The following is a 20,387-nucleotide window of genomic DNA, read 5'->3' on the forward strand; positions in this document are numbered from 1 at the left end:
TCAGTGTGAGAAGATCAAGTTTGCTTGCATGATTATTGCCAGGTTTTGAAAAGAGATCTGGGCGGTTTTATTATTAATGCATTATTAAAATTAGATTGTTAATATTAGTTAATGCCCTCACAGCTGTGAGTTCACATGAATTAACAATAACACCTAATTTTGATTAACTAACGTCAACAAAAACGAATAAATACTGTAATAAACGTTTTTTTTTTCTTTTACAGTGGAATACTCCAACAGTGTCACTTTAGCAGAGCAGTAGCGGTAATTAACTGAAAACTGCTTACAGTTAATTACTGTACTGTAGTTCTATACTCACAGCATAATGTGTATCTACTGCATACACATGAATCATATATAGTTATGAGTCGTTTTACTCAAATTAAATCAGCGTTCTTAAGCAGTGTTGGGGAAAAAAGTAATGTATTACAATCTGTAGTCACTTAAAAAAACTTAAGTGTTACTTTTTAAGGACAAATGTGAATATATATGTGCTATGTTATTTTATTGTAATTTGCATTTTTTTAAAACTTTTTTTAAAGAGATTAGGTAGATGTAAAATTGTAATTTATTACTTTTTATCCAACACAGTTCTTAAAAAATAGAAAGCAAATCAATTCTTCAGACAAATATTTTTATTGTTTTGGCAGCAAATAAATACAACAGAAAATGTCTAACAAAATAGCAAATATGAATACAATTTTCTATTTACAATGAAACAAGGAGGTTAAAGTAATGAACACATGCAGTGTATAAAGGACCTGGGTGTTGAATAGGGTCGGAACTCCAAGATCTGAGTTTGACACTGATGAAATACAGTGTTGGGGTGGGGATAAGTAACATGAGTAAATGTATATGTAATGTATATACTGAAAGTATATGTAATAAGTTACATAATAATCTTACTTTTCAAAGTAACAAGTAACAAATTACTTAAAAAATAAGTAATAATATTTGAGCTATTTTTAAGTTAAATTAATTTACTTTTAAAAAAAATGAATTGCTGAATTAAAATGAACCCACTAATTTTGACCACACTCACTAATTTTCTACTAGCAGAAACAAACAGAAACCGAGATGGCAGAGCCTTACGTTTCTGCACTGGAAGTATTCTCAGTCTTCTGAACACATGGGGGACAAGTAAAAGGAGATGTTTGTCTCAATGCTCATTTTACTTCACTAACAAGACAAAAAGTACAAAAGCATCAAACACATTGCTTTAAACTGTTGTTACTCTGTATATACTCCATGTAGAGCTCTGAACTCAGCAAGTTCTCAGAAGATAACCTTATCCTAAATTGTTATTATTTGATGTGTTTTAAGGTAAATAAATATTAAACAGCATGTTGTTAATTGCAGAACTCCTCTATTTAAAAAAAGAAGAAAAAAAACTGCAAGACCAAGCCTCAGGCAGCTATAAAAAGTAAAGCAAAGTTGACTCAAAAGTAACATAACGCATCACTTTCCATAAAAAAGTAACCAAGTAATTCAATATTATAATGCATTACTTTCTAAAGTAACTTTCCCTAACACTGATAGTATATAGCAGTGGATGGTGTAAAGCACCCCTTTACACACGGAAAATATTGTAAGCCCCCTCCACATTTAATGATATTATCGCTCATATAAGTTTGCAGTAAGGATGATAAAAATGTTGTTTTCAAACAAACAGTAGGTTTATTACTATATCTAGATAGGTTTATGCATAAATAAAAGCCTAATATATAATATAGAAGCAAACCGTAAGCTTTTAACCTGTAAATTGGCCGTATTAGAAATTCAATGACAAAAATATCAGTATTCACACTGGTGTATAAGAGAATAAATAACATAGACTCTTTATAAATAGACACATAAAGCATCAGAATATTAGAGACAGTAATTGTTGAACAGTAATTTACCATTGATTATTATCAGAGTTACTACCTGTAATGGCTACATAGTGTAAATTACTGTCAGTTATTCTTTGCACTACACAATTTCATACAAATTCTACTCGTTTTACAGTAAAATCCTGTTTCTATTTATTAAAGGAAAACACTGGCTATTTTAGGGTTATTTACTGCATAATCTACAGCAAGGGTTAACAGTGTACAATCTAAATAACTGCCACAGAGAAGACATCTAACAATCTATGCCCACCTCCACCCCCTTCCTCTTGGAAGGGCATCTATATTTCAGAATTTCAGGAAATACCTGACCTCTAACCATCAGTGTCCAGTCATTGCTGAGGTGTGTGATTCCTATATCTGTCTTTACATGCTGCTTTCCAGTATGTAAAAGACAAAGCTCTACATGCTGAACTCCAGCAATGCACAAGATGTTCTCCAGTGTTCTTCAGATAAATCTCCACTGATGCTCTTGTGAGGTTCCTTTTTTTGTCTGTTTTGTGTTCATTACTTGAAAAAGAAACACCTGCCACAGACAAGACATCTAGCTAACTATCTATGCCCACCTCCACCCCCTTCCTCTTGGAAGGACATCTATTTACCATTCGACCAGCCATCCTGTATTCTATCCATTCATCCATCAATCCAAAAAACACCTAACCAGACCATCAGTTTGCAGTCATTGCTGAGGGGTGATTCCCATTTCTCCACATGCCCCAGTCTAATCTGCAAAAGACAAAAACAAGACTAACAGAGCTCTACTGGCTGATCTCCAGCAATAAACAAAGTGTTCTCCAGTGTTCTTCAGAGAAATATTCACTGGTTCCATGCGAGTCTCTTCCTGCTCCTCCACTCCAATCTGCAAATGATGAAGACAGCACCAACAGAGCCCTTTGCTGGCTGAGCTACTAGCAAATTTTAGAAAAATCTCCACTGATGCTCTTGTGACTCTCTATCTTCTCCCTGTGTTGCTTATTACCAACACTGTAAATAAAATCCACAGACATCAATCTAACAATCTATTCCCACCACCACCCCCTTCCTCTTGGAAGGACATCCATCCATACACAAATCCATTTGTTTTTGAAGGACATTCCTGACCATCAGTGTCCAGTCATTGCTGAGGTGTGTGATTCCTATTTCTCTCCACAAGTTAAACTTCAGTCTGTAAAAGACAAAGACACGACTAACAGAGCTCTACATGCTTGCTGAGCTCCAGAACTGCATAGATGTTTTTCAGTTTCCGTCTTTTGCCTGTTGTCTGTCCATTACCTGAAATGGAAACACCTGCCACAAACAGGAGTTTTAGCCCAATTTGATTTCACCCTCTGACATTGGAGATGAAATCTTGTGGAGGACTTCGATCGGTTCTGATTCTCAGCGCAGATCATGGTAATGTGAGCCGTTTAAAGATAGAATCCCACACCTCACGATCAAAACAAACATGTTTGATATACAGAATTTTAAATCGGACTGATCACAGCTGTTCCAACTTATTCCACAACAAAGCCATGAGCTTGGGAGAATCATGTTGCTTTCAATAAATAAATAAATGTTTTTTTTTTTAATAGAATTGAATTTTTTGAGCCAGATTTAAGGTTATTCTTATACCGGTGTGAAGATATTCATAGCACACGTGTAGCGGGGTATGGGTAATATTACTAAAATAATAATAAGTAACAAAAAAAGTGAGTTATTCCATTCGTGTCTGTGACGACGGTCTCCAAGCATCATTAAAGAGAAGAGCTGGGATGAATCGCAGCAGTTTTACAAAGAAAATAAATATAGGTTAATTTATAATAATTTTAAATGATCATTTTTCATTAGCCACGTTAATTTGTGCGCATAAATAATTATTACCCAAATGTGGTTGTTTGCTAGGCACACTTAATTGCCAGTTATCTGCAAAAATAAATAGCTTAAACATTAAAATGTGCTTTTAGAAATTACAAATAGATCTTTTTCTGAGAGGGCATTGTTCAGGATAGGGGTCAGAAAACTATGTACAGTATAAAAAAAAAAAATCAGGCCCGTAAACCCAGAAGTTTTAGTTTTATATGCTATAACAGGTTTGCTTTCAGAGCGGGATAACTGCACACCAGGTTTTACGTTGCATTTAGTAAATTATTATATTTTTTCACAGTATAAAGGCATTGCAACAGGCAACAGTTTAGCTTTTGAACTAAAAAGAACAGCACATCGCGGCATGATGGGACAGATTATAAGCCTATTTTCATTATTGGACATTTGTCTGGACATATTTCGTATAGGTCACCATTTTTTTACGTTACAAGCGCCACTAACAGCTACACAAACAGGAACCTAATGTATTTTGAGTGCATGAGAGTGATTTTGCCGGTAGGAGCAGTTTGTCTAATATTGTTTAAAAATAAATGCTATCTATTGATTAAAAGTGAGTGATGTGCTCCATCAGTCAAGATGCTCCTAATAATATCTTGTAGTGCTGTGGTGCAGGTTTCATATCTTGTAGTGTGCGCATGTATAAGATTTGAGGTAGGCTAATAAATTTGCTGAAGATTCTCCTCATGTGTGTGCTGTAACCTGATTTCATTATCGGTTAGAAAACGACTGTAGTCTGAGCCCGGCTCAAGCCCACCACCATCCTTTTCCTCTTGGACATCTGTTGTCGACAGGTGATACCTGACCGTAAAAGTCTTATCATCGCTGAGATGTGTGATTCCCTAATTTCACCTCTCCACTCTGTAAAAGACAGACAACATCAATAGAGCTCTACCTGGAAGGAAAATACCTGACTATGACTCTGTAAAAACTAATATATACAATTTTAAATGTTTTATAAACTTGATTTGATTCAACCTTAAAATGTAAGGCTGTACCTAATTTATTATGATGCACTTGTCACTTGTGTTTCCCTGTTCCTCCACATGCTCCATGCCAATCTGCCAAAGAGAAAGATGTCAAGTCTTTAATTATTCTTAATACATTTCTTTGGAAATTAACTCAATTGTTTAGTCTGTTCAAGCAGTTCTACCTGTTTGTTGAACTCCAGGTCTTCAAGTATATCTCCACTGTTCCCCTTGAGAGTCTCAGGAGTGTTGCTAGACATAAAGCTCTACTGAGGCACGGGCCCCCCTCAACCGCACCGCAAAATTACTTACCCACATATAAATAGCTGCACTGAGTATTATAATTAAAATTATGATAACATTTCAAATAAATAAATGTATTATTATTATTATAAAAGTATTATTATTATACAAATATTATTATAAAGAACAGAAATCAATCCAATATAAAGACACAACTGGAGTGATATAAGATCTCCTAAAAATCTTTTGCATGAATTTTAATAACATATGAGAATTCTAGATAACACAAATCAAACATGTATAGAATTATTTTCTGTCTGAGACCTGACTGGCTAGATGGCAGAGAAATAATGTTATTAATGTCATCCTACAGCAGCCATGTTTAGTCAAAATATCATCATCATATTACTTAAGCATTAGTTTTGCTGACTTGCAAAACTTAAGGAGTGCTGACTTCACTGCATTAAAAGCTGTTACGCCGGTTTCACAATGTATGAGTGGCGCATATTATTTTCAGCGTGTGTGCTTACTCTGGGAGCAGAAGCAGCTGTGCGTGAAGCGCACAAGAATAGTTTTCTGACAACATGTGTCAGTTAGTTTTCGATTAAACTACGTTGCTTTATTTACTTCTTTGCCCCATTTACTAGGGGATACCCCTGGTGAGTCTCCTGCTCCTGATACTCTTGTGAGTTTCCCTTTTCGGCTTGTTGTGTGTTCATTAGCTACAGTTTAAATAACAACCGCAAAGAAGACATTTATCTAAAAATCTATGCCCACCTCCACCCCCTTCCTCTTGGAAGGACATCTATTTACCATCCGACCAGCCATCCAGCCATTCAATTTTCTATCTATCCATGCATCAATCCATCAATCCAAAAAACACTTAACCAGACCATCAGTTTGCAGTCATCACTGAGGTGGGATTCTTGTTTCTCCACATGCCCCAGTCTAATCTGCAAAAGACAAAAGCAAGACTAACAGAGCTCTACTGGCTGATCTCCAGCAATAAACAAAGTGTTCTCCAGTGTTCTTCAGAGAAATATTCACTTTTGCGCTTCTGTCTGTTGTAGTTCCATTACTTACAAAGTAAATAACTGCCACAGACAAGACATCTATCTAACAATCTATGCCCACCACCACCCCCTTCCTCTAGGAAGGACAACCATGCACCCATCCGTGTGTTTCCCTGTTCCTCCACATGCTCTGTGCCAATCTGTCAAAGAGAAAGATTTCAAGTCTTTAATTAATCTTAAAACCTTTCATTGGAAACTAACTCCTTTGTTCAATCTGTTCAAGCAGTTCTACCTGCTTCCTGAGCTCCAGGTCTCCAAGTATATCTCCACCTTTCTCCTTGTGAGTCTCCTTCTGCTGCTCAACCTTAACCTGCAAAAGACAAAGACGGCTCGCCCAAAACCCTACGTGCTGTTCTCCCCAAATGCACTTATGAGTCTCCCTCTTCTGCCTGCTCTCTCTCCATTACCTAAAAAAGAAAAACCCGACACAGACAAGGCCTAATTACTCCCTATACCAACCACCACTCCTGTATCTTGAAAGATCGTCCATCCATGCACTCAGATTTTTTTTTAAAGAAATTCATGACCATCAATTTCCAGTAGTTGCTGAGGTGTGTGATTCCCTTTTTCTCCATGTGGTCCATTAAAATCTGCAAAATACACTAAAAAGATGTCATGTCATTAATTAATCTCAATGCATTTTTTAAACTAACTCCATTGTTCAGACTGTTCAAGCAGTTCTACCTGCTTCCTGAGCTCCAGGTCTTCAAGTATATCTCCACCGTTCCCCTTGTGAGTTTCCTGCCTCTACTCCACTCCAACCTGGAAAAGACAAAAGCTGTTTCCCAAATGGCACATTATACACTATGAACTTATACGCCATGTACTCATGCACTTACACACTTAATGGTATAGTGTGTGAATGTAGTGTCTTCCCAAATAAAACACTTACTGACAGCACTGACAGAGCCCTACCTACTGTTTTCCAGCATTTCTTAGAGAAATGTCCCACGATGCTCTTGTGAGTCTCATTCTTCTGTCTGCTCTCTCTCCATTACCTGAAAAAGAAAAATCTGACACAGACAAGGCCGAATTACTACCTCTACCAACCACTACTCCATCTTGAAAGGATGTCCATCAATTCACCTGTCCATCTGATTTTTAAAAAATAAATAAATTCCTGACCATCCAGTCTTTGATGAGGTAAGTAATTCCCTTTTTCTCCATGTGGTCCATTAAAATCTGCAAAATACAAGAAGAAAATACCTGAACATGACTTCCTGTCTCAGTAAGACCAGGGCTGCGTCAGAAACCGCATACTTCCATATTATATAGTACGCTAAAATCAGAATGCGAGCTGAGTAGTATGTCCGAATTCATGAAATTCGAAAATCAGAATGTGAGAAGTACCCGGATGACTTACTACTTCTGGCGAGATTCTGAAGTGCGCATCCCATACACGCTGCGCTACCCCATGATGCCCCGCGAGAGAATTCATGAATAGGAGTAAAGCGACGCAACTGACGCAGGTAGGGCACGTGACCATGATAAAATGGCAAATGCAGTATGTCAGAATTCCGAAATCATCACAGCACTATAAAGACTCCACTCACATTTACTCAGTGTTTAGCCTCTTCGCTAGTAAAGAAAGGACTGAACTCCCTATACACCGTCAGTGTTGATTCTTAGGTAGCAGTTTACTTGCATCTTTTTTGTCTTCCATGTCTCTCCTAGTGTGACATCTCCTGGTTCCTGGTCTGTTCTTCGTCCTGTTTGCCATCTGTGGTATCCGTCTCCAGTTTCCAAGCCTGCACAGTCAAATATCCAGTTAATGTTCATGAACTTCTCATCTGCATCAATATACTCACCTGCTTATACTCACCTGCCATCCTTTAAATAGACAGCTTTCATATTACTCCCCTGAATCCCGTCCCTTCTGTGACACTCACTCTGTAAAAATTAAATTGTATAATTTTAGGTGTTTTATAAAGTTGATTTAATCCAACTTTAAAATGTAAGGCTGTAACTAATTTATTACAATTTACTTGTCATTACTGAGGTGTTTCCCTGTTCCTCCACGTGCTTCATGCCAATCTGCCAAAAAGAAAGATGTCAAGTCTTTAATTAATCTTAATACAATATATATTGGAAACTAACTCCATTGTTCAGTCTGTTCAAGCAGTTCTACCTGTTTGTTGAGCTCCAGGTCTCCAAGTATATCTCCACTGTTCCCTTTGAGAGTCTCAGGAGGCACGGGCCCCCCTCAACCGCACCGCAAAATTACTTACCCACATATAAATAGCTACACTGAATATTATAAATTAAAATTATAATATTACAAATAAATAAATTATTATTATAAAAGTATTATTATTATACAAATATTATTATAAATAAAGAACAGAAATTAATCCAATATAAAGACACAACTGGAGTGATATAAGATCTCCTAAAAATCTTTTGCATTAATTTCAATAACGTACAAGAATTCTAGATAACACAAATCAAACATGAATAGAATTATCTTCTGTCTGAGACCTGACTGGCTAGATGGCAGAGAAATAATGTTATTAATGTCATCCTACAGGAGCCATGTTTAGTCAAAATATCATCATCATATTACTTAAACATTATTTTTGCTGGCTTACAAAACTTGCTGAGTGCCAACATAACTGCATTAAAGGCCGATACACCGGTTTAACAATGTATGAGTGACGCATATTATTTTCAGCATGCGTGTTAAACAACCGGGATTTACTCCGTGAACAGAAGCAGCTGTGCGTGAAGCGCACGAGCATGGTTTTCTGCACACATGCGTCAGTTAGTTTTCGATTAAACTACGTTGCTTTATTTACTACTTTGCCCCATTTACTAGGGCATGTGCCCCCGTAAATGGGGTCTAATGATACCCCTGGTGAGTCTCCTGCTCCTGATGCTCTTGAGAGTTTCTCTTTTCGGCTTGTTGTGTGTTCATTAACTACAGTTTATATAACAGCCGCAAAGAAGACATTTATCTAACAATCTATGCCCACCTCCACCCCCTTCCTCTTGGAAGGACATCTATTTAGCATCCAACCAGCCATTCAATTTTCTATCTATCCATGCATCAATCCAAAAAACACCTAACCAGACCGTCAGTTTGCAGTCATCGCTGAGGTGGAATTCTCGTTTCTCCACATGTCTAGTCTAATCTGCAAAAGACAAAAACAAGACTAACAGAGCTCTACTGGCTGATCTCCAGCGATAAACAAAAGCCGCTTTTCCACTATCGTGCTGAATCGTTCTTTAAACAGAACTGTTCCATTCCGTGCCAAACCGGGCCAGACAGCACGGATACGGTTTCATTTTCCACTGTCGTGTTGCGACAAAGCTCTTTAAAACATTACACAAAACGCATCAGTAGTTGCCTTGGTAACGCAATGTAAACAGCTCCTTTTGTTCAATTAAAGTTAAATAAGAGCCGAAACTATTTTTTTTTTCATAAAAGCGAAAGCAACCATGTGACTAAACACTGTTATGCCGCTCTATCAAATAGGGGTGCTAAATATAGGTACATGTGCACCCTTATTTATTTATATGTTGCGCAGCTCTGGCTACATTTTATTTGGAGGGAAAATTACCAAAATGTAACGTGATGATTGAAAATAATTGGAGGGGAAATAAATAATATTTAAAATCTCTGAACATAACAGAAAAATAAACAATGATAAGACAACAATAATAGTGCATTTGTATTAGAGTGGCAGAAATATCATTTTGGACAAGCCTTGTCAAAGGTGAGCGGGCACTTTCACTAATAAAAGCACAGCACATAAATTATTTCATTTTTAACAATTAATTAAATTACACTGCGTTTTTATATCAAAAGTTGATAATGATATAAAAAATACTACATTTTGATGGTAAAATGAAACCAATTAAGCGATGGCTGTTATTTGTTTTACTATTCAAACATTAAATAACGAATAAAAAAACCCCGAAATGAAATAAAAAACGAATATGAAACAACACATATATCGCAGGATTTAAAGCATATAAAGCACTATTATATTTAGCAAAATGCTGCTCTGTTATCTTTTTATTTTGATAATTTTATTTTTATTATTATAATTATTTTTGTGTTCATAATTAACTAACAAGCTGTAGGCGAATTATTGTTTGACGTTTTAGAAAATATTTGCGTATCTATATTAAAGATCACCAAGAACAAAAAAACAAAAACACAGAAACATGTTACATGCCTCATAAATGTCATATAACTTATGTATAACTGAATCATATAATTGCCTATAGCTGAAATGATGAAAATTGCTTATTTTATTTTTATAAAACATTTGTCAAAACGTATTGATATTTTTTGAGCAAAAGCAATACTGACATTTAAGAATCCATATTTATTTAATTCATTCATTCTTTTTTTTATTATTAGTGCAAATGCTATAATATAAATCATACAACAGTACCTTGGACAGTTACAGTGCCGCTCCGTAAAGCTTTCAAGCAAAGTCATTTGGACGGCCGACATTACAACACGACGTCCTTCAGGTGGTCTCGCCGGTATTAACAAGCTGTCCTGGCTTTGAATTAAAAAGTGCAATTATTTCCTCGTTGTTAAAAGAGTCTGCACGTTCGTGTTCCATGGATATAGTGATGTTGTTGTGGAATTTGGACATCGACGATGCAAAGCGTGACTTTATTCGCTTTATTTGATGCGCAGCAGAAAAAAAAGTGAGCAGCGCAAGTCGCTGGCATGTCTCTCCCGGATCAGAGCGAGTTTTGTGCTGTGGAATACAGCGCTGCATGCAATAAACTCACATTCAGGCAGGCGAAGTAGGTCTGTATTCAAGTCAATAAAATAATAACTTTAATGAATAAAATATCTTCGTAAGAATGTGATGAGTTATTCACTTCTCTGCCAGAGACTGCTCAATGGTTTTAAAACCCTTTTCAAACTGTATCGTTTAGACCTGGATCATTATTTTATATTAAATGTACTGTAGTTTATTGAGGATGTCTGATGACTAGCACGCTTCTGCTGAGCCAGCTGTGGTAGCTTAGCAACCGAGTCGCAACGTCAACACACAGAATCTGTCAGCACAGTTCAGCACGGTTGTCTAACCGTGCCGAGAATTCCGGGCCGAGAACGGTTTGTAATCGTGCCGCGCCGTTCCAGGCTCAGTGGAGAAACAATCGTAACCGTACCGAAGTGTTCTTAGAACGGTTTGGCACGATAGTGGAAAAGCAGCTAAAGTGTTCTCCAGTGTTCTTCAGAGAAATATTCACTTTTGCGCTTCTGTCTGTTGTGGTTTCATTACCTACAATGTAAATAACTGCCACAGACAAGACATCTATCTAACAATCTATGCCCACCACCACCCTCTTCCTCTTGGAAGGACATCTATCCATGCAACCATCCATGCGTTTCCCTGTTCCTCCATATGCTCCATGCCAATCTGTCAAAGAGAAAGATGTCAAATCTTTAATTATTCTTAACACATTTCATTGGAAACTAACTGCATTGTTCAGTGTGTTCAGGCAGTTCTACCTGCTTCCTGAGCTCCAGCTCTTCACAGAGCCCTACCTCCAGTTCTCCAACATTTTTAGATAAATGTCCACCGATGCTCTTGTGAGTCTCCCTCTTCTGCCATTAGCTGAAAAAGAAAAAATCTGACACAGACAAGGCCTATCTAACTATCTATACCAGTGGTTCTCAAACTGTTGTACGCGGAGGAATCACCGAATAATACTTAATATTATATGAACACTCAGTTACCCTTTGACACATGTGATAACACAGATGTGATGAGCATTGGCTGTTCCCTGTACTGTATGATCACACCGTTATGATTAATTTGTTTAGTGCATCACGTCATCAGATGCTAAGAATCTAAAAGACTGTGGAGCTCTCAAGCAGATACACGCTACAGAGAAGTGCTTTTGCAGACCAGTCTTGCTGGCATTTCAGTTACTGCAAACTCAGGAATTTCCCCATGCTGCATCATTGTTAACATGTTGACGTGTGTTCGTAGTTGTGTAAAATAATGAGCGTTTTCGATATACACAGTAGCCTAAAGTCATTTGTTTTGAAAATAGCCTAGTTGTGTAGCTTTGGATTATTTTGAACCTCGGATTTAAAAGAATCTGGATGTAATACAAATGGTGCGGGCCGCAGAACATAAACTCGAGCAAACTTGCAATGTTTGAAGCTTGGAGAAACAAAAAAATTTAAGTTAGTCTCTGTGTGCACAGACAGAGCACCCGTGAACCTTAGCCGAGTCGGCCTGGTGATCGGCTGCACAGTTAACACAGAAATCAACGGTTTACTGAAGATATGGACTCAATTCCACCAAATTAGGGAAATGCTGCATAAATTGAATTTATAAATTGAGTATGAACTGGTCAAACAATGTATTTATAATCACTCGCTGAATTTCTGACACACATACTGTAAATGACGAGCTGTAAATAGATCTAATCTCTCATTTAAATTTGTAATTGTGAATCATATATTTAAAACAGTAGTTCATGTTTAGATTTCAAGGGCAGAGCGGGGATAGTTGTAACACTTCCAATCTCTACAACCAGGAACTAGTTACAAATCGGTTGATTCACATCGCACAGGCTCTTTTTGGCCTTTATAGCAAATGAAAATGTATAGTCCCCTGACAGACACAGAGACTACATTTGAGCTAAGAAAGTAATATTTCTTACGTTAATTATTTTTGAGATAGCACAGCCCGATTTGTAGTTAAACTCGTGTCATGTGTGTGGATATATTTAATCCACATTGTTGGTGATAATGTTTTAGCTGTAAGGAGAATAGATTCATGAGTATAAGACGCTGGGTCAGCTGTAACAACAAAACTCTTGCTAGTAACATCAGTGAAATGTCTCCACCAACCCCAAGCAGATTTAAACTGTATTTATCTGATGTAATTTCAATATTCCTGTAGCTCTTGAAAGAAAAAGAAGTTAAAGTAGTTTGAGTTCAGTGTTTGACCTCTGTGGGCTCATGAAGCCTGCACACACAAATAGGGTCCTATCATACACCCGGCGCAATGTGGCACAAGGCGCAATAGTCTTTTGCTAGTTTCAGCTTGGCGCAAGAGTCCATAGGCGTTCTGGTCTAAAAAGGAAGGTGTTCTGAGGCGCACTGCTGGCGCGTTGCTATTTTGAGAAACTAAAATAGATTTTTCATTAGACCAAAACAAACCCGGTCTAAACTCCAGCGCAGAGTTGCGCCTCGCTTACACACTGCTTAATACGCACAAGAGAGCAATAGGCAAATATCTTTACATATGAAAAAATTTCAATATTAAGGATATATATATAGGATATAATAAGAATAGATATAGGATATAAATATAAAGGATTAAAATATTACAAAACATTTTATTTTCTAGCCTACATAGATATGAAAAATCATTGCTTTTATGCCTTCTTAATCTCGTGAGGCTTTTTTAGTTCATTCATAACAATTTGCTTTTGTATAATGTTATTATTATTAGCAGTATTATTTATTATATCCATATTTATATTTGTTTTATTCAAAACAAGCTTAGATTTGCCCACCTGTCAGGTTTTAGATCATATGGGGCACAGCATGTGTTTTAGGATATAACTCAGGTTTTTTAACACATTGTTATTATTGTCCATTTATTTGTTTGCTGGAAATTAGAACTGAATTTAGAAATAGTTTTGAAACGAATATTTGCGCTTAACAAACAATTAATTATTTATAGACTAATAGATGTCTGTGCGTAAAGGTTTCCCTATCCAAGAGCGAAAGTGAAAGTACATCGATTACCTCTTATTCTCACGCAGTAGATGCTCTGTTTAACAGTTTTCTGTTAAAAAAAAACTGTTAACTGTTTGCTAGTGAAATGCTCAGTTTTTCCACTTAGACTTACTTTACGTCATGTAAATAGCAAATGCACTCATGACGCGACGGAGCTGGCTCTTAAAGGGAATGGGAGATGAGACTCTAAATGGTTTATTCTCAAAACACACCTATAACTCATTAAAGGTTCAGGACACCCTGGAGAACTTTTTTTTAATATATTAACAGATTTGTGTGTGTTGAGCATCAGTTAAGACAATGTTAGCACCTGTCAGCTTTAATTGTGAGGAAAACTGGATAATTTTGAGCTTTTGTCAGCTTATTTCAGCTTCCGGGTTTAAAATGATTTTTGGGGCGGGATTTAAAATCAGCGACATAGCGCAGAACTGCAAGTGCAATGATGACGCGTCAGTTTCTCATTATTATTCATAGTGGAGTTTTCTTATCCTATGAGAAGAGCCGGATGCTTAATTATTCATGAGACCTGCCAGAGTCAAGCCCGCGCTGTGAGACACGTCACGGACCCACGGCAGTATTTAGCCGTTCATGAAGTCTTATATGCGTTTGTTTCCATGATCCACGGGGTTTGTTGCAATTCGTTCACATTCAGACACATCACTGTCCAGATTACCAGCAGGGCTAATGGTTAAAATAGACAGGTCAGGAGACCTGGAGCCTCATGTACGAAGACTTGCGTGGAAATCTTACTAAAACATTGCGTACGCACAAAGCTGTAAATGTGCGTACGCAGAAAAAAATTCAGATGTATGAAACACTGCGTACGCCGAATCTCACGCATATTCTTTTGTACATCCGAATAAACGTGAAACTGAGCGCAACATGCACGAGCACAAAACCCCTCCCTGCCTCCTCCCCCGTATGAATATGCTAATGACTATGCTAATGGGAAAACCCAACGAAAAAGCAATGGCAAAAGCAAGCAAAAAGAGAAACTTTGAACAGAATGTGAATTGGAGGTGCTGCTTTCGGAGGTAGACCGGAGAAAAGCAGTGTTATTTGCAAGTTTGTTCTCCGGAATCAACAACAAAAGAAAAAAATAGAGTGGGAGAGTTTAGCTGATGCGGTTAACACAGTTGGGTCTGAACATCGCACTGAGTGCATTAGAGATAGAAATAGTGTGGTTTATATCTGTAAAATGTTGCAGTACCCTTACCAGTCTCAGTGGCGCACCTTGTAAGACGCATGTGATCATGAATAGATCCGTTCGAGCATGAACTCGGCTCGAATCCAGCGTCTGATGAATTCTTTCTTGGTTTTTCCCCCGCTACATATCAGATTTTGCCAACTATTTATCACGAGAAAGACAAGTAGGAATCATCAATAAGTTCATATCAATAAGCATCATATTTTATTTGCACATTTATTGAATGGAAATGTTTCTGATTCACGCATGCAAATTCATCTTCAGATAGTGTCTTTATAGCAATGTGCGTGCGGTAGATCGCTCAGATTACATTGGGAAAACAGGCGACTGCTGCAAATTGTGCATTAATGTTTAGCTGGTCAAATGTATGGTGTGGAAACCTTATATACCTGCTGAACCCGTCTCATACAGCTGCCATTGCAAGGATCAGACACTTTGTAGAGAGGAATTTAACACAACTGCCTCTAGGAGTCGCCAATGGAAATAAAACAGACACGCACAAAAAATGTGCGTACGCCAGCCATAAAGCTGCCGTGAAGCTGCGCACATTCCCACGTTCAGTTCATTGTTAGTAAATCCAAACGTGAGCGATTCTGAGCATGAAACCTGGCGTACGCAAAGTTTTTGTGCGTACGCAGCGTTGATACATGAGGCCCCCGCTCCACTGAGTCTGCTGGATACGGGGATTGAGGGAGAAGTCCTCATTTATAGGGTTTACATGAACACACTTATCTTTATAATGATATAAATTGTGGTTATGTGTATATGAAATTACGAATAACAAATGTAGCAGGGCATAAAATCACTGTTCATTTCTTCGCATTTTAACTTTGTAAACTATAAACTCATGCGTCTCCTCACGGTTTGTCTCATTTTGTGAGCTAGCTTCGTTCGCTCACGTTCTCCCCTGCTGGCCACGCCCACTCCTGCCCGATGCTCGCGGAGCTCCACGCCCATTAATCATGCATTTTTAAAAAAAATTTTTGAAGTAGAGTTTAACCGAAAGTAGTGGGTGTCATGGCCCTTTAAGAAAATAAACTCAACCCTTTTAGACCGTGCGCCACGGCGCAAAGCGCATTTTCCCGTCCTTAAATTAGCAAAAATTAGTTCTGACACACCCTAAAAGCGTTTTCGCCCTGTGTTTTGCGCTCTGCGCATGGACCGTCAAAATAGAGCCCATAGTGTTCAACATTTGAAGCTGATGAACATTAGCACATTTTATTCAGCTTTGTAACACAGACACACACACAAATGATACTGAAAGCTCAATGTTGAATAAAAAGCTTTCAAATCATTTTTTGGTCATAATTCTTATTTTATAAGGTTACATCTAGTTTGAAACTAAAGTGTTCACATTTTCTGTTTGTGCTGAAAAAATAACTTATATGGCATTTAATAGTAGACACTCAAGATCTCAAAGATATATAGAAAAATATGATAGAAGTACAACTATCCCCGGTCTCCCCCATATAGTTTATAAATGATATGAATATAATGTCATATAAATGTATGAGGTTTTGATGAATATAGGCTACTATATGCTATTACTTTACCTATAAGTACAGCATTTTATTTATTTACTTACTTTTTACAAACTGTACCGATTTTAATGAATGCATTTTTATATTAAACATAATCACAGTACAGTATTAATGTTTAAACTATTTATAATGTTTAAAGTGGCAGACATTATTTTAGGAATAAATGTGCCTTGTTTTTAACTGTGCAGAGCTGTAGCTGATTAATTAGGCCTACTACGCTACTATATTTCAGTGCTAGTCATTAGGTGATACTTGGAGAGACAAATTCTTGAAGGTGAAAAAGTTTGAGAACCACTTATCTCTATCAAACACTACCCCTTCATCTTGGAAGGCCGTCCATCTGAGATTCGAGTCATTGCTGAGGTGTGTAATTCCTTTTTCTCCATGTGGTCCATGGATGTCAAGTCATTAATTTATTTTAATAATATTCTTTGGAAACATCATCTACTACTGTCTCCAGTCAGGTTCTGTTCTAACACTAGTAATACTCTACAAGATGACAATCTATAAACTATAAACAAATCACAATCAAAATCTGCAAATGTTGAACAGGCAGACATAAACTACTAATAAATAATACAACAGTAATATGAAATATGTGTTAAAGCTGACAGCATACAAATACATTAAAACAGATCAATTTATCTGATAATATAACAAATCATAATCTGCAAATATTAAACAAGACACCAATATACAAATGAAGCACACAAATAACAATATTGTATATTTCGGTCTTCCAATCTGACAACATAACAAATAGCATTCTAAATAGGCTACTAAAGAAGGTTACAGAATACATAAATTAGAAATATATATACACATATTCAAAATCTTCATACTGACAAGTCGACAATATGCTGTAGCCATCTCCAATTCCAACTAACATTCAGTAAAATCTACAGTCTAACAGAAAAAAATTACGCAGAAAAGCTAAAATAATCATCTGAAACGATACGACAGAGAGAAATACCAAACGTTTAGTGTATTTTACCAAAAGTACTTTGAAACAACCAAATATAATAAGCTAAAATGAGACTTTTAGAAAGATCTTCACATACCGCCGATGTCCTCGATGGTCAGACGCTCACTGCAGCTCACACTGACTGCTGCTCAACGCCATCAACCGCTTTTCGAACGCATTCTTTTTTAACCATAGCAACGTCACCGCGATTTATTTAATCACCTTAAAGGTGCAGTGCGCGATTTCTGTGAGGCACTGTAGAATATTATAATAATTATGTTAATGGAAACTAGATTCTCAGTTTAACTATTTTATTTTGCATACATCTTATTTTTCAGGCATATTATAGTAAATTAATCTGTATCTAAATAAAATATAGTTCGGTTTAAGCCAGCAGAGAGCAATTTGTGTCTCAAAATTTTCTCGGTTATAAAATACAATAAGGCTTATATTTATTATCTGATTATAATTTTATTGTGTGAATACTCCGGTTAGCTGAAAGCTCAAACTTATAATGTACATTTGAGAGTTGCATTCGTTTTTTAACAGTTAAAAACAGTTCATAAAATGTATGTATGTCTGTATGTGTGTGTGTATGTATATATACACACACACACACACACACACACAAACACACATACACGCACACACATACACACACACACATACATACATACATACATATACATATATATATATATATATACACATACACACACAAATATATACACACACACGTGTTTGTGTGTGTGTGTATATATATATATATATATATATATATATATATATATATATATATATATATATATATATATATGGGTCCGGGTAGAGTGATAAGTGAATGTTATACCAAATGTGATTTCAGATCAGAACTTCAGTGCAGACAATAAAGTCACTTATGTAAATTATCATAGTAGCAGTGTAATTACAACAAATGAAAACATATAGGCAGCAATGTTAAAATCACTAAAAACAGTGGGTAAAAATCCTTCTTACCTGTGAAATGTAATTCCCAAAGACGAGGTTTACTTGGCAACAAACCAAACAACCCCAATAAGCAAACAATTCAGGTATATTACTCAATCTCGGCTTTAATATAACCGCGATGCAGGACTGGGTGACCGGATTAAGATGGCGGCGGCATTGACGTACTATCCAGAGTCTCATGAAGCGTCTAGCTATAAATGTCTATGGTAAGGACTATAAACAACCCAGTGAATGATTCAGTCGATTCGATGAAAGGTATCGTTCAGTAACACTACTTTGGAGTAGACATATGCTAGATAAGTGTTAACTATTTTTAATAACAAATGTGTATGTTCTGCTGTCAACAAACATCTCGTTTCGACTTAAATGACTCACTTGGAAAGAGGCGCAATGGTCGCCTCCTCGCCCGAAACGCTGATCTCAGCCGCACAGAAGTGTTTGTGTTCTCGTAAGAAACGTTTATCTCCGTCCTCGTGCCTAGAAGTGACTATTCATATAATAGCCGTGGATCTTGGCGTCAAACCTGCGCTGCTGTACGACAGTAACGGAGCATCTCCAGACCAGCTTCAACTTTACCTCCATTCATTGCAGGAGTCTAGTGTTGTAAGCAATTCACTGCGGATAATGTCCATTAATGACAACACATTCATCATTAACCCTGACATCATGAAGTCTCACCTGGGTGAACTGCTTAAAAGCAAGAGTCTACCCCTGATTGATGTGTGTTCTTCCAGAAAACGCCCAGTCTTGTGTGCATTTGAGAGAAGTGCTGAGGAGATGGTCAGAAGTTTTTTGGAAGTCTTCATGAATGGTCTGGACTTGGTTGTGTTGGAAGAGGAGTTGTATAAAGACTGGAACTTGTGCACTTTTTTTGGGATCTTGTTAGGTTATCCTGCGTCCTATTGGTTTGAACAAACTCAGGGATTTGAGAACTGTCTGTCTATGACACCCCTGGTAGTGTGCACGGTTTGGGTCAGGTGGCAGATACATGAGATAAAGCAGCGCTGTTGTCTTTACTCCTTCAGTGTCCCAGAAGAGCTGTGGTCAGATGTGCAGAGCCATATACAGCGCTGGACTGATCATCTGAGAGAGAGATTCAGCAAACAGACTGTTCTGACTGACATCTGCTTTTCTAGGGACACCGTCACTTTGCCCTCTGTGACTCTTTGAATAAACTTTGTTTAACTGGTATTATTTTGCCAGTGTCACACATTTTAACAATGTATCTTCTGAGAATTGGATTACATAGGGTTTATTTGTGTTGTTAATAAAACATTTTTGACTCCAAGAACACTGTCCAAAACAACATCCTGATATCTAATTTATCTCATAATTTTTATTTATTTATTTGTATTTTTAAAACTGCTTAAACTCATACTAAAATGATAAATATGTGAGACTGTCAGCACAAATACATACTCACCGGCCACTTTATTAGGTACACCTGCCCAACATTAAAGCAGATTTCTAATCAGCCAATCATATGGCAGCAACTCAATGCATTTAGGCATGTAGACATGATCAAGACAATCTGCTGCAGTTCAAACTGAGCATCAGAATGGGGCAGTAAGGTGGTTTAAGTGACTTTGAATGTGGCATGATTGTTGGTGTAAGACGGGCTGGTATGAGTATTTCAGAAACTGCTGATCTACTGGGAGTTTCACGCAGGAAAATCTCTAGGGTTTACAGAGAATGGTCTGAAAAAGAAAATATCCAGTGAGTGGCAGTTGGGCACAGATGCATGTTTCAAAGCGTGAATCATCTCAGACTGGTTTTTTGGACATGACAATGAGTTCACTGTACTCAAATGGCCTCCACAGTCACCAGATCTCAATCCAATAGAGCACTTTTCAGGTGTGGTGGAATGGGAGACTTGCTTCATGGATGTGCAGCTGACAAATCTGCAGCAACTGTGTG

At 37.2% G+C, this 20,387-nt stretch overlaps 1 protein-coding gene and 2 long non-coding RNA genes across 4 annotated transcripts; 1 reads left to right on the top strand and 2 right to left on the bottom strand.

Annotated features, from left to right (window-relative positions):
* Positions 1 to 2,014: 2,014 nt before the first annotated feature.
* On the bottom strand, positions 2,015 to 5,090 carry LOC141386329 (uncharacterized). The gene is made up of 5 exons (XR_012408102.1): positions 4,903 to 5,090; positions 4,748 to 4,810; positions 2,957 to 4,610; positions 2,710 to 2,873; positions 2,015 to 2,615 (listed from the first exon to the last, which is right to left on the bottom strand). It is a non-coding gene; the product is annotated as an uncharacterized lncRNA (long non-coding RNA).
* A 1,419-nt stretch (positions 5,091 to 6,509) lies between these two features.
* On the bottom strand, positions 6,510 to 17,611 carry LOC101885030 (uncharacterized). Of its 2 annotated transcripts, XR_012408100.1 has the most exons (8): positions 16,001 to 17,611; positions 11,519 to 13,989; positions 11,257 to 11,426; positions 7,856 to 7,923; positions 7,120 to 7,781; positions 6,949 to 7,046; positions 6,718 to 6,795; positions 6,510 to 6,635 (listed from the first exon to the last, which is right to left on the bottom strand). It is a non-coding gene; the product is annotated as an uncharacterized lncRNA (long non-coding RNA). The 2 variants fall into 2 exon arrangements; XR_012408101.1 differs by lacking the exons at positions 11,257 to 11,426; positions 11,519 to 13,989; positions 16,001 to 17,611 and adding an exon at positions 8,019 to 8,096.
* Positions 17,612 to 18,713: 1,102 nt separating this feature from the next.
* zgc:112163 lies at positions 18,714 to 19,758 on the top strand. Its single transcript, NM_001017723.1, has one exon. It carries the CDS (start codon positions 18,861 to 18,863, stop codon positions 19,638 to 19,640), a length of 780 nt encoding a protein of 259 aa, NP_001017723.1. The 5' UTR covers positions 18,714 to 18,860; the 3' UTR covers positions 19,641 to 19,758.
* The last annotated feature ends 629 nt before the right edge of the window (positions 19,759 to 20,387 follow it).

This window comes from Danio rerio, chromosome 6, assembly GCF_049306965.1.
Source record: "Danio rerio strain Tuebingen ecotype United States chromosome 6, GRCz12tu, whole genome shotgun sequence".
In the NCBI taxonomy this organism is placed as follows: Eukaryota; Metazoa; Chordata; class Actinopteri; order Cypriniformes; family Danionidae; genus Danio; species Danio rerio.

Coding starts and splice junctions, on each gene's coding strand:
- zgc:112163 (NM_001017723.1), top strand. CDS start 18,861: ATGGTCGCCTCCTCGCCCGAAACGCTGATCTCAGCCGCACAGAAGTGT.